Here is a 14,595-nt window from a genome sequence, read left to right as displayed (position 1 = left end):
ATGAAAAAGTAAGTGAGCAAAGATGTAGCCTTTCAGCAGAGTATATTTTGGCTTTGTTAAAATTGCAATCTCCAAACAAATACTTAATGTTTCCATGAAGTTATATTCAGCATGTCAACTCCCCAGGGAAATAACTAGTGTCTTCCAGTCTCACCTCCTAAAGAGCTAACTGTCAGCCATAAAACCCCTGAGTCACACCCTTCCCTCTGATGTCTTCTCGAGCTGTTGAAAGAGTTATTTATGTAACCCTGAGATGAATAGTGAGGGGAGCTCAAAGATAACACATCCACAGCCACCACCTACTGACTTGTCAAAATTATACTAGCCAAATACAACACAGAACAGAGAGGCAATGTGTATTATCAGCTGTCATTTTCTAGGAGAAAAGAGCAGTTCTGCATCACTGGACAAGAGCTAGGAAACAGCACAAAGGCCCAGTAGGGACCCTTTCATTCGCTGTCTCTCTGGGTCAAGTGCCCTGCTCGTTATGCAAGTTAAACCCTACCTCTGACTGGTCAGATTTATGTAACTGCATTACAGCCCTGTGTGGCACAATTTCAACCAATTCCACAGCATCTGGTGGATTCTGACTAATCTGCCCTAACCCAAAATGGAGGGGATGGTGGGGATATAAATCTAAATAAATAATAAATCTCACAGACGCACATGCAGCCAGGAGGCATTAGACCTTCCTCATAGCTTTTCACAGGGTGGGAACAGGGACCAGAACCTGCCAGGTGCCGAAAAAGAGACACATATACACAAACACACATGCACATTAGGCAGGCTAAACTACTGTTAAGCTAACAATATTTTGTCCAAGCTAATAGGAGAACACCAATGTTAACAAAGTGCCAAGCTAGTTTGGACTCCATAGGCTTCTGTATTTTTTAAATTAATCCCAATGTTCTTATATAAAATCACTGCAGCTACTAGACTTAGGGCACATCTTTTGGCCTTGAGTGGTACAATCCACTGTGGAGAGGATTTTAAAAAACAACATGTTTGGCTACACAGTGTCAATACAGCCTCTGAGTCTAACGGCTCTGTGAGGCTGTACAGTGGTGCTTCAAGCTAAATGAGAACATTAGCATGCAAACATGCTCAAAAGGGCAATGTAAACATGCCGATGTTTAGCAGATATGTTTACCACAAATATTTCTTAGTTTAGTGTGCTAAGATTTCTTTTAGCACTAAACACAAAGTAATACTGAGCCTGATGGGATTGTCATTATCTTATCAGATATTTGCTGAATAAACCAAAATAGAAGGCAAAGTGTTAACAAGATGGTGCAGCTAGAGAAAAAATTAGAGGATCACTAATGTTATTACAATTTATCTTGTGGGGAGATGAATGTCTAGGTAAAAAAATCCATGGTCTTCAATCTGATATTTGTTGAGACAACTTAACTCAAAACCACAAATGCCAGCCTCATGGTGGTGCTAGCGGAAAAGTATGGATAAGTAGTATTACTCCTCTAGGACCATGAATGTATCAAATATATTGATATGTCTATCTGGACCAAGATATCCATACAGCCACGCTGATGCATGGCATGGCAATTTTTCTAGTTTCAAGTGATAAACTCTAAATCTCTGTTTTCTACTATGACTCTGTGCTTTGGGCTTTTGGTTTCACTGTGCTGTTGGAAGTATTCAGCTGTAACAACCCCAGAGGCCACAGAAAGATGAGTAAAAGTTTACTCAACCTTTCTGTGGTTTAAACCAGGACAACCAAAGAAAGTCAAGAACAGAAGGAAGAGTGGTGAGAATGTGGTACTGTAAATATACTACTGCATGATTTTAGGACTCCAGGGGCCAGTGATCTTTCTGAGCTTATAATTGCGGGTCCAACCAGTCATTTCAGGTCCCTATCCAGCAGCATGTGATGCTTAATGATAAACTCCTATAAAACGAATGCACATGAAACACAGAGATCATGTGAGAACTGTATCTGCACTGTAATGTGTGTGATCAATCCATTTCGTTTTTAATCAGTGACAGAATCTGCCTGACAGCATGTCTGACTCAGTGTGTGCATGTAGGTGTTTGTGTGCCGCCCTCTGATCAGACACGAACAGTAACACTCTTAGATTAACGTTAATGCAGGGTTTTACTGTGAAATCTGACAAATCACACAGCCGGATTATGGGCTAAAACCAACATTTGGTGGGGTGTGTTTCCATGCTATAGCTCATCTCCGTGACCCAGTGTTGACTGTAGTTATTAGTAACATCACAACCCTTCTGAGTCCTATACTATCAGCAGTCTTGTGCTTATAAGGCCATATACAGATATCTGACAGATTAAAGGAACAATCTGTGCTGAGAAACAAATGCAGATGCTTACCAGGCAGCTGGTTAAGTGAAAGGTTTGAAAATAGATTTCAACTCATTGGAAAACCTATGGGACACTTTGACCAAAAATTAAATAGAACATTCTATGACAGTAATTATAGAGTAGTTACAGGGTATGTCAACCTTTTTTAAAGGTACTTACAAAGTAAGTTTTGGGTATGGGGTCTGTAATGTGCAGCACAGTACAGCCTTTCAGTATAATATATACTATTACAGTGAAAACAAAATATGTTTATCTCAGTGTTAAAACAGAAATAAAACTGTAATTAGTAAACATTAAGTAGAATGTATAACACTTGAGAAGGATTAGTCCTACAGTTTTTCTTTTATGCAAAGTCAATATGTCATAAAGTTCATTTCATTCATTCTTTTTTAACTAAGTGACAGTGCCACATGCAGATTAGCTCCTTTTTTATACTGTGCCTACTGTGAAAAGACTAAGCCTGTTGGTCATCTGTCTGAACTCTGTAATTATTTAATTCCTACTGGGTCATTATAAGCTCCCCCATTAAATGCTAATCAAAGCACACACTAGACTTAGCCGCCAAATCAAAATTGCCTAGGAACATTTTGGGATCAACAAGATAAAGTATCATGAATGATTTCTTGAAGCTCATCATGTCAAGCTGTCCTTGGATCAGTTGCTGACTGGAGTTTCTTTATACAGAAACCATTAATCAACTATTCTGATTATTAGTTAGGCCTAATCAGTCATTTACCAAAACATTCAGTCAAACATTTGCTGTTTACAGTTTCAGTATTTGCTGCTTTTCTTTGTCATATGTGATTGTAAACTGAGTTTTGGACTGTTAGTCATGTAATTAAAACATATCACTTTGGGCCCTGATGTTATAATGGACATTTCTTTTCTACTTCCTGGCATTTTATAGACAAAATTATTCAATTAATTGATTAATTGAAACAATAAATCGACAGATTAGTTATAGCCCTAATTACACCAAAATGAGTAAACTATGAGCAGACAGATGGATCTCTACACTGCTGAAAACAAATGTATGCAGTCGGGGCATGTGACCTAATCCAAAAAACAAAAGCGTCATATTATAAAATATAAATACACACAATACATCTGGCCCCAAACTTGTACAGTGGCTATAAGTAAAATTCCGGTCACAGAATCCTGTGTTACACCTCAGAGCTGCAATCTTTCTCACATCCACAAGACACAAGTGTGACATGCTGACATGAAGAAGTAGAAGTTAAATGGCTGAGAAAATGTTACATAACGCCATCAGTCTCAGGTAAAATGCCTTATTATTATACCAGACCACTTCTATTCTTGTAGACTCCTAGTCTGACTTTTGAATAAAATGTCTGCAGCGCTGATGGTGTTTTGCAGAAAGAAAATAGCAACACGAGGAGATGAGGAATATATACTTACCAGAAAAATAATTCTGTGAACAGAAATGTGACTAAAACTGCCGGCCAGAGTTGTTTCTTTCTAGCTCCCTCTCCATTTGTGTGCGCAGGGACCGCGGAGTGAGGAGTCTCACGCTCTCTCTCTCTCTCTCTCTCTCTCTCTCTCTCACGCAGCCACACGCAACCTCCCCTCAATGACAGCATCCAGATGTGTCATGCGCTGCCGAGAATCACAGCTCACCCAACTGATTATGAAAAGCAAGGCTGCACTGCATGATAATCCAGATTAAGAGTCCTGCAGCCCCAACAGAAGCATGCACAAACTCACAAACTCACCCACACAACTCTGCACCCTGAGTGCATATGCTGTCTAATTGTACAAAACGTAGTGACAGCCAAAGTTCAGCCTGAAAGCGTATTATTTTCTTTTCTGGTGAGCATGCATGCAAAACTGAAGTACTGGCCTTATAATCAAGTGTAGCAGTGGGCCTATTCAAACTGTTACCATTAGGTCTCTGGCACTTTTTAATATTGCACATATTCATTCAGATTGAAATATTCTCTTGGCAATGAAGAAAGAAAGAAGAAGAAAAAGATATATATAAGAATAAATTTACCCCCACCCCTGATGTCCCTCTCTCCTTCCCTCCATCCATGTTGGCCTACATAAAACACTGGAAGCCCTAGAAATGACAATAAGAAGAACGGGGCAGAGTGGCTTGCAGGCTGCAGCCGGAGCGAGAGACAATAACCCCCATGCATCACTGACTGGAGGAGGTGTTCCTCAGTCTTGCTGGCTGAATTCATGACATTCACTGAAGACCACTAATGTATGTACAGTTTTGTGATTTTATTGATTTTCCTAATACTGTCTCTAATTCTTATGTATTATTTGTTACCTTTTATGATTGCAAAGTTTGTGGTGGAACTGAAAATAATGATAACATGCAGAAGGCCCTTTATTTTCTGATCTTCACCACATTGGCCTTCATAGTCTGGGAACTAGCATCAGCACAGAAGTAGAACTAAAACATATTAATGACTACATTTAAAATTACTGCAATATTCCAACATGAAAACAATTAGCCAGTGAAGGAATGTAACAAAGTATTGTTGTACAAATTGTACTGCACAAGCAGTGTGCAGTACAATTTTGATGTATTTGTACTTTACTCAAATATTTCTAGTTTCTGCTACTTAGTACTTCCAACTTCAATAGGAATATTGTACTTTTACTCATCTTACATTTATTTGACAGCTATAATGTACTAGCTGTGAACATAGTGCAGCTAAAGAGACAGATTTTTCCCTCAGGAGATGGTGGAGACCACAAGGAGAGGGAATGCTTGACTTCTGTCTAATACAGACCAACTGGTACAGAGTACCAGAAGTCATGCTATTAATTTAATCCATTCAGGCAATTGATTTGTGGTCTCTGCACCTGGTAGCTACAGGCCTGTCTATTGGCTACCTGCTTTATGATGAGAGATGAACTACAACATGCTGAGCTTCATTGTAGAAACTCAGTGTCAGCCAGCAGATTATGTGCTGGACTGTGGAAATGGAACGGATTATTATTACCACAGAAAGCAGAACAGCCAGCAGCACTGGAGATTTAAGACCCAGAGCAGTTTGCTTAGGAAACGGGACTCTACACTCAAGTGTCTTGAGAACTTGAGCAGGTGATGGAGATGAACTGTGGTCACCAGAGAGACTGGCATGTATTAGTAGATCTGGTCAAGCTGACGCTGCAGCTGGCTGCAGACCTGCACATCAACCCCCTGGAGGTTCTGAAGCCTCCCTCATAGCTCCCATCCTGACACCTGCAGAGTGATAATAGACACTGAGGAGGCTGACCCAGACGTTAGCTGGCTGCCTGCCTCAAATCAGACTGCAAGACCGGGGCTGGAGTCAAACAAAATTACACTGCTTAGAACCCGAAGGAAACCAAAAGAAGCGGATGTCCCGTCTGAGATCAAGGCTGAGAAGCATGGCTGGTTCAGACAAATCATAAAAATTATTACAGGAAGAACAGTTCAGCTTGTTGTTATAAGAATCAAAAAGAGATTGTGAGATTGCAAAAAAAAAAAATTGCCATGTATTTGTTGAATGAAAATGGTATATAAGTTTTTATTATGTGAAAGAAATGCTAATCTGTCCTACAGTAAATCTTAATGCAGTTAGCTGAATACACAGCTGGACCCGGCAAGTACTGGAAGTCCAGTTTAAACCTCCTCTCCTCACAGACGACCATGTTATGACTCTTGTTGTTTTATCTGTTCTTTTGCAGCATAACACCCACGCAGCACTCATCCGATTACTACACTACTGAAATTACAGATATTACTGCTGTGTTAGAACCCCCTACTTACTACAACAGATGGATGTGTCTACTTACAGGCATGACAATATTTTTCTTAAGAGGGAAGGGGGCCTACAGAGTCTACATATGTACAGGGGCCAGATTTGTGTGCCACAGTACTCCACTATGTCTAAGTGTTGTGTTTTTGCATTTAAACCATGCCCAGCCTAATCAGATTTTTATACCTTCATGTTAACAAATAATGTCTGATTGTTGTTTTATTAATTCTTTTGCAGTAATCAGAAAATAAACTTCCATCTTGCCTTATTTTCCAGGCTTTAAGACAAAGTTAGCAAACTTACAAACAAGCCAACAGTCAAGCTTTTACAGGTCATGCAGCTTTTTGATATAAAGCTTTTTTTGATCACATTTTTGATCACTCAGAGATTCCAAAATCACAGCACCATATAAAGGGATCCATTATACTGCATACTAATACTGCACTGGGATCAGTACTATTTATTAAAGTGAGCCCATACATTTTTGGGTAATGGTCAATGCTCAAAAACATGTGTAAAAGCAGGAAAAGGAGAGAAGAGTCATTAGCATGCTAATGTTAGTGACTTAGTATTGTCAGTTATACCGCAATATTTATGTAAAGTTTGCTAACATTAGCATTCGCTACCAGAAGTTAGTGGTCAGACCAGATCACATAAGGCTGTAGCAGCAAAAACCCTGAATGTACTGAAGCGAGTCAGGCTGATTTTATTTCTCACAAATTTAAGTAAAGAATGAGATCAGTGATCAGTGATCCCACATCCTGAAAGGAAATCCTTTCTTACATATGCCAAATTACTTCAAATTACACTTAGCATGTAACTAATGAGGGCTAAACCACATGTGGGGTAGCTCCCAATTTATACAACGTATAATTAGCATGACCCGATGAAAATACTTGATACCTCTAGACCGAAATGATATGAACTACTGTAAATCGTGTGAAGGAGCCTTTACTCTTGGTCATTAAATAATGAATTTAAAAATGATCTTTTTAAATATATAATTCCTCTTCATATTCTCATGCTATAATTCCATTATCGAAGTACATCTCCACAGACCTCTTTATCCTGGTATATTACTTCAATTGCTGCTTTACATAAGAATGAAATCCACACTGTATTTGCATGGCATGACTATATTTAGAGTGCAGCTATGAAAGGCCTGCTGTTCAAAATATCTCACTGGCGTATGGTATTATGATAATTACGCAGCTACTACTTCAGTACATGGGTTTGTGAAATTGAATGAGCACCAGGGCCCGGGGAGCTTTGTTGCTCCCACTAACTCCACCTCAATTTTTGTGCACGTCTGATACGTGTGAGTGACTGTGGGCATGTGCATGATGGCCACCCCCACTCAACACACACAAACACATACCATGCCATCTGTTGACATATGCAGCTGTTCAAAAATAGCCTTCTACCAGAAGCTTCCCTGAGTGGCCCACAGATAGGCAGAGCAGGGATCTTGTCGTGTGTCAGTGCAAGTTGTTGAGTCTCTACTATGACCACATGTTGGCCGGCAATGGTCTGAAACCACTGCAAGACTGTTTGACTGGAAAGTTTCATTAAGTCCGTCTCTGTTTGATGTCATTTCTGACAGCTATCCAACTGGGAATTTGTTGTTGATAGTCTTTTTTGTTACTTGAAGTGAGAGTGACTGCAAAACTGAAAATGGAGCCATTTCCAGACCAGTTCATGGAATTCCACCCCATCCACGGTACCAATGTCAGACTGGACCACTCAGGGACCCAGGCCACCCGGGTGGAGAGCTTTGCAAATGGAGTGTGTTTCAGCAAACACCCTCTGAAGCCTGGGGAGATTTTTCTCATAGAGATCCAGGATAAGGAGCTGGGCTGGTGCGGCCACCTCCGGATTGGCCTGACTGCCAGGGACCCGAGGGGATTAGAGGTGGTACCTGAATATTCCATCCCAGATCTGACAACCTTAGGGGACAGCTGGGTGTTTGCCATCACTCGCAACCACAATAAGATCATAGAGGATGCTGAAGCAGGGGGTGAACAGGCTGGAGACGAAGGACTGGCTGGAGGCCAGAGACTTGGACGAGGGGAGGTTGAAGATGGAGCTGGAAGGGAAGGAGATGGAGGAGGAGGCAACACCAAACCAATGACTTTCTTCACTGACTCTGACTTGTACATTGAGAATGTTCGGATTCCCAAAGACAAGCTGGTCGGCCGGAGCAGACCCGGACGTTACAGCCACATATTGGATGACTTGTATAAGACCAACGCCCTGCCTCCCACAGCCAGACGCAGCCGGATCGGAGTGCTATATGTGCCCAAAGGGCGAGACCTGGCTGACATGCACATTGTCATCAATGGTGAGGACATGGGAGCTTCTGCAAAGGGGATCCCCACCATCCAGCCTCTCTACGCTGTGGTGGACGTCTTTGCTGCTACTAAGTGTGTCCAAATTGTCCAGGTGGAGTATGGATGTGAGTGTCACAGTGATACTTTTAGTCATGGATCGTTATGAAATAACCCTGGGCACAGACATCACTGGGTGTTACTGAAAAAGACTCTCTTTTGCATCAAGTTTAAGTCTCTTTGTACTCATTTTGCATCTCTTTGTGGTCATTTCGTGTGTCTTTGTGGTCGTGTTGGGACTCTTTGTGGTAGCTTTATGTTTCTTTGTGCTTATTTAATTGACTTTCCAACAAGAAATATTAACCGTGTCTTCCTGTATAGACTCTGGCCCAGGGACCCGTTGAATAATCCATTCATGCTTTCCAAGCATCTTTTGTCATTATTTTTTTTCATAAATTCTCTTTTTATTCTGCTAATCCACCGTCTTATGGTCTTTTTTTGTCCTCTTCCTCTGCTGCTTCCAGTCTCATCTTTGCAGACGTTGTGTAGGAAGGCCATCCAGAAGCACATGGTCCACAGGATGGCCATTGACTCGCTGGAGCTGCCAGAGGCACTTAAGAACTTTTGCAAGTACGAATAAAGGAGACAGACCTGCAATGGACAGAAACATATTATCTGTGCTCTCTCCCAGTTTCCAACAAGTATTTATTTTCATGATGGAACTGTGTTTCATTAAATAAAATAATCTTAAGGAGGTACGCTCTTGATACCTGCCAGGCTCTGATAATGTTCATGTCATTTGAGATGACAACTAAAATAAAATAAATTCAGAGTACTGCTTAGGTGTCTTTGATTCTACTTCCTCCTCACACTGTATGTGTTAGTGGTGTGATTTATCATTACTTTCTCTCTTTCAAGAACCTTTAAAGGAATGAACAGAGATCACAATAAGTAATGTGAATTCTGTTTACTCCTTCAAATGAACGTATAAATATGTTACATAATGATAATGAAAAGTTATATTGACGTTAATCCTATCAACCCAAGTTTACAAAAAAGTGAGCCAGGACTTGTTTACTGTGTGCAGTGTTATTTTAAATTATCTGTATATCATTTTACAAGTAAATCATGTTGTAGCAAATGGATATGGCATCAGTCTGCAGCAGTGAGAAATGAGGTCACACTGATCCGCTACATTTCTTCCCAAAGATCTGACAAAAACCTAACCTGTAAAACCTCAACATGACAGAATCCATATTCTCACAGTTTTCTGGGGGGCGTTTGAACATTTCCATCATATTAATATTTTTGCAAAATAGTGTGAGTGAACCAAGTCAAGTTGCAGTAGAGAGACATGAAAAGGTGACAAACAGACAGGCCTGACTGTAAGTCTGTTACACTGAGACCACAGCCATGTTACTGAGATATGGGCACATTTGCTGATTCTGATTCATCCTTAAATTTAATAAAACTCTGAGATGTTCCACATAAAACTAAATGTACATGGACCAATTTAAGAAGTGTCACCCCATGACAATTTAAAAGTACATGCTCTGATTTCCTGCACACATATTCATTTTACTGTCCAAAACCATAGGATTAGCACATAGGCGAACTTTCCATCAGTAAATTTAGGTCCAGGAAAACGCTTCAGTGGAGTAACTACGACATCTAGTGTTAATGCAGAGAAAGGCAGAAGGCGGAGCTCCCGTTAATTCTCCAGTCAGGATCACTTCAGACGCGAGGAGGAAATCAAGAGAGCGCCCAGATGATCCGTCCCTGCTGTTCGAAGAAAGACTGACCCAGATCGAGATCTATTTTGCCTCTAGCTGATCTGTGCAGACGTCACAGCATGTCTTTCTGTCAGTTTTTGGGCGGCGAGGTCTACAAGGATCATTTCAAACCAGGTAAGCAGGCGCTGTCTGCTGTGATGTAACCTCCCTGTAGTCTGGATTTCAGGGGACAAAATTACCATTTTATTTTAATTCTCCGCATGAGGTTTGTTTAAAGTGTCTTTTTTGGCTACAAATGAACTGGTTTTAATGGAAAACGATATGATTCAATAATTGCGTAATGTCACGGTGATAGTAGAGAGAGGAGGGGCACGTGGTGTGACAACATTTGGGGAAGCAATTGATAAAGATCAGTTTAAATTTATTTGTATTTGCATATTTCAGATTTGTAAGATTAACATGAAGATTCTAATAGAAATATGATAATAGTAATAAAGAGATCTGCTATTAATGATTTTGGAAATGAACTTGCACTAGCCAAAAGTGTTGGCATGTTTAAGTAAAATTACCCCATTACAGTGCTTACAGCCTTTTTTTGGTTTGTGACCCTTAAAATAAAGTATCATGGGACCCCTCCTCACATGTTGTGGCCCTTGTGTTGACAAAAGTTTTCAGCTGTTCAACCAAAGAGTGAGATTTCCTTCTCACATCATTTAATGTAGATCAATGGTTCGAGTAAGAAAAAGAAAAGAAAAGCAGAATTACAGGAAAATTAACTTAAGTTTGTGTAAGGTTAGGTTTTATTGGGGTACAAAATGAAACTGTGCCACAGCTTTTAAAAGTAACTGTCTCCTGCAGGCATGTATGTGTGCTCCCAGTGTAACCACCCACTGTTCTCCAGTCGGTCCAAGTTCGCACACTCGTCTCCCTGGCCAGCATTCACTGAAACCATCAGGGAGGACAGCGTCACCAAGATGATGGAGACTCTCACTGCCTACAAGGTAAGAGTCACACTCACTAAAGTTCTTATATTTTTACTATCTATATGTCCTCTTTGTTTTACTGCTGCTTCAGCATTTGCTCATTAGGATGTGACACAGGAGGCTGATGTGATTGTGTTTCATGGATACAGGTACTGTGTGGCAAGTGTGGCAACGGGCTGGGCCATGAGTTTGTAAATGACGGCCCAGATGAAGGAGTGTCACGCTTTTGAATATTCAGCCACTCGCTTAAGTTTGTCCCCAGCAAAGGTAAGCAGGCCACAGACATGTGTGAGGCAAAGGCATGGTGTCAAGGGCCAGGAGTTTTCCCAAATCCTAAAATGATCTCAAACTACCTTCCCAAAAACAATGCCTTTTGTTAATGAGGACAGTTTTAATTGGGAAGTATTTTCACCTCACAGTGCAAAAGTGCTTATTTTGCTTAATGTGCCCTTTCATAGCGTCATATAGTACACTATATTATAATACATTATATATAAGGAGTTATTCAAGAATTAATTTTTCAAATGCGTAAGTTGATATGCAGTAAAAACAAGTAAAAAATAGTCCTTATCCATTGGCAGATGTATTTTTTTTATAAGAAAAAAATTTCCACAACAAGTTGATTAAATGTATTTAGTTGCTTTCTACCTCTGCATTTAATTCTGTCTTCAATAAGTGTGTTTATCTCTTGTCTCTGTCCCAGGCAAGGACAAACAGTAAAGAGCGAGGTAAGAGTTTTTCACTCCAGCTGCTGTATCTGCTGCTCTGTCCAGACTGTTGAACAGGCCGGGTCAGTGTATGACGTGGACAGGGGAAAGGCCTGAGATGGACGTCCTGTCCACTGAAGAATCTTTGACCAGCCTGTGGCACAGTGACAGGACCACACCTCTGCAAATATTCCTTTGAATACCTCATTTTAATATATATTAACTCAAAGATTATGATTCCCTCACTCTTGATAAAATATATCAGTATATGCATGTCATTTTAGCAAGATTTAACAAGGTTTTTGAGATATAGAAAAATTAGGCAGTTTTCATTCAGCAGGCGCTCGCCAGTTATTGCTGTTATCTCTTTTTTTATCTGTTTAATTTTACATTACATTTTACACTGTTGCTGGTGTCATTTGGCTTACTCCCATTTACTTCACTAAGGTAAATTTAACCATATTATCTATGCACTGAAGATTGTCAAGATTAACATATCAGCTAAATTTTTGTCCTTTTTGTTAATGTACTGTAAGCAGGTTTACTTGAATAAATAAATTTAATAATAAATTTTTTCTCCATTGTTAGTGTATTGATGCTCAAATGAAGGGAAAAAATATCTGATTTATTTGCAGTGGTGGCATTTAAGAACATTAACTCAAGTACTGTACTTAAGTACAATTTTAAAGTACTTTACTACAATTCAGAGGGATGCTTTTAAAATTTAACATTCAAAACATGTGATGAGTAAATAAAACACGATGGATGCATTGTTATAAATTGAACTAAGATTATGTAAAATAGTTTTAATTATATTTCACCTAATAAAACTGCAAAATGCTACTTACACATAATGCATCAGTAATAATAATGTAACACTCAAAGTTGACAATTAGTTCATTTTGCTAATAATACTTGCATACTTTTCCAAGAAAGGTATATAACTGTAGGGGAGACCAAGTATGATTGTAACATGGGGAGAGTTGTAACAACACGAATTCCACCGATTAGAGATAGGTGATCATTTCAGTATTTACCTACTTCCTCCAGGATTAGGCATGCTGTTTGTCAAGTCTAGAAATGGGTACATTACGAATATGTAGACCAAAAAATGATTTTGAGGTCAGAAAGTACATTTTTTGACCAAAACTATATTTTCTGAGGCAACACGTGATGCATTTTTTCCTTTCTAATTTTTAACCACTATGTTTAAACAACACTGGCTGACGGGTGGGATGGGTTGTAACAGTTCTTTAAAAAGTGCTATGCATACAACTAGGGAATTTCTTGATTTCAATATTGTACAGAGTGCCATTTGCAGTCTGGGCCCACCAAGCCTGCACTCTAGGGTTAGCAGCATTCGTTTGTCGACACTTCGACCAGTTCTTCCCATTCAAATGTATTCATATGTTGGCGTCTGTATCGGCCGTCGATCTTTTCCATATTCCGTTTCCGCCGGTGGAGAGGGCAGAGAAGTGTATGGGCAGCTTGTGAGAAATTCCAGTACACAAGAAAAAGTCCGGGTACGCCAAAGAGTAAAATATAGAAATATAAAAATTAATTTTCTCTTTTTACCAAATATGAAAAAGGTCAATGCGCCCATGCCAGGAAACTTAATGTCTTATAATTTACTTTATAGCCCCTTGCTCAATTCTTTATTTTTATTAAATTATTATTGTATTGGTTCACCTTTCTCTACTTAAATACTATGCTCTTTATTTTGTGGTTACTTCCTATAAGTAATTGATGGTTACATGTACCATATGTATAAATTCTTATCATCATGACAAATGCTTGTTTTTCAGGATTTCCCCTAACTGGATGGATTTGAAAGAGAAGAAATCTGTATTTATGGTTTTGGAGCTTAGCTAATCATACAAGCATTCCTGTAAGTTTTGGATTGTGTCACAAGCATAAAGGAGATAGGAAAGGAAGCAAAGAATTTGACCAGCTCTTATCATGACTGCCACTTAAATACCTCCAGGTCACTTCACTCAGTTAGGAACCTTCCCAAGGAAAAAATAATATTCTATTGCAACCCTTAAATAGGCAGAAGAACCAATGTTCCCTAGATTGACCTCAAGATGGAGTACTCATCCTGCCAGATCACAAGTTCCTCTCTACAGAAGAATAGATTCCCCAGTTTTGTTTGAGTGAAAAGTCTGATTAAAAACAATAAATAATGTGTTCTTATTTGTGGTTGTGCATGTTTCCACTGCTGCGTGTAGAAGCTTGCTTTATATCAACATAAACGTGTTTTATTGTCTTGCATCAATTGTGGATGTTGGTTGTTTCAGTAGCTTGGGCTCTCTCCGTGGCCCAGCTGCAGGCCATATTCTCTGGGCTCCATGGGTTGGCAAACACCCTGAGGTTTAGAGGAGCAGCCTGGCGAGAGACCGAGGGCTATCATTACAAAGGAAGTACACTCACACACACATGAAATCCCAGAAATACGTGTGTGCCAATCAACACATTCTCCTCCTGGACGTCACACACACTTCTCACGTCTCTTTTCACCTTGTGTTACCACATGCACTGATGTCTTACATACAGTATTCGCACATGCCAAAACACACACAAAAAGACACACACTTTACTCCATTTTATTGGTCTCGCCACAGACAAGTTAAGTCTGAAGCATATTTTCTTTCAAAACATCACTTCTTGTAGTGTGCAATTACGAGGGGTCATCATAACATTCGTAGATGTCGTTGAACTCTCAGCATCAACAATTTGAATATTCTGGA

General features: G+C 39.7%; 2 protein-coding genes across 2 annotated transcripts; both read left to right on the top strand.

Moving 5' to 3' along the window:
• Positions 1 to 7,772: 7,772 nt before the first annotated feature.
• Positions 7,773 to 9,065, top strand: neurl2 (neuralized E3 ubiquitin protein ligase 2). The gene is made up of 2 exons (XM_046069672.1): positions 7,773 to 8,553; positions 8,950 to 9,065. Exons 1-2 carry the CDS (start codon positions 7,773 to 7,775, stop codon positions 9,063 to 9,065), a joined length of 897 nt encoding a protein of 298 aa, XP_045925628.1.
• Positions 9,066 to 10,167: 1,102 nt separating this feature from the next.
• msrb1b (methionine sulfoxide reductase B1b) lies at positions 10,168 to 12,424 on the top strand. The gene is made up of 4 exons (XM_046069092.1): positions 10,168 to 10,332; positions 11,017 to 11,159; positions 11,291 to 11,408; positions 11,845 to 12,424. The coding sequence occupies exons 1-4, from the start codon at positions 10,278 to 10,280 to the stop codon at positions 11,859 to 11,861; spliced, it is 333 nt and encodes a 110-aa protein (XP_045925048.1). The 5' UTR covers positions 10,168 to 10,277; the 3' UTR covers positions 11,862 to 12,424.
• Positions 12,425 to 14,595: the final 2,171 nt, after the last annotated feature.

This window comes from Micropterus dolomieu, linkage group LG14 (genome assembly GCF_021292245.1).
Source record: "Micropterus dolomieu isolate WLL.071019.BEF.003 ecotype Adirondacks linkage group LG14, ASM2129224v1, whole genome shotgun sequence".
NCBI lineage: Eukaryota > Metazoa > Chordata > Actinopteri > Centrarchiformes > Centrarchidae > Micropterus > Micropterus dolomieu.
Note: the sequence above shows the minus strand (reverse complement) of the source record. Positions and strands in the feature narration are given on the sequence as shown.

What these genes read in the sequence shown, in the direction of transcription:
- neurl2 (XM_046069672.1), top strand. Translation starts at nt 7,773, where the DNA reads ATGGAGCCATTTCCAGACCAGTTCATGGAATTCCACCCCATCCACGGT. An exon ending in TGTCCAGGTGGAGTATGGAT is followed by an intron (nt 8,554 to 8,949) that starts GTGAGTGTCACA and finishes TGCTGCTTCCAG; the next exon opens with TCTCATCTTTGCAGACGTTG.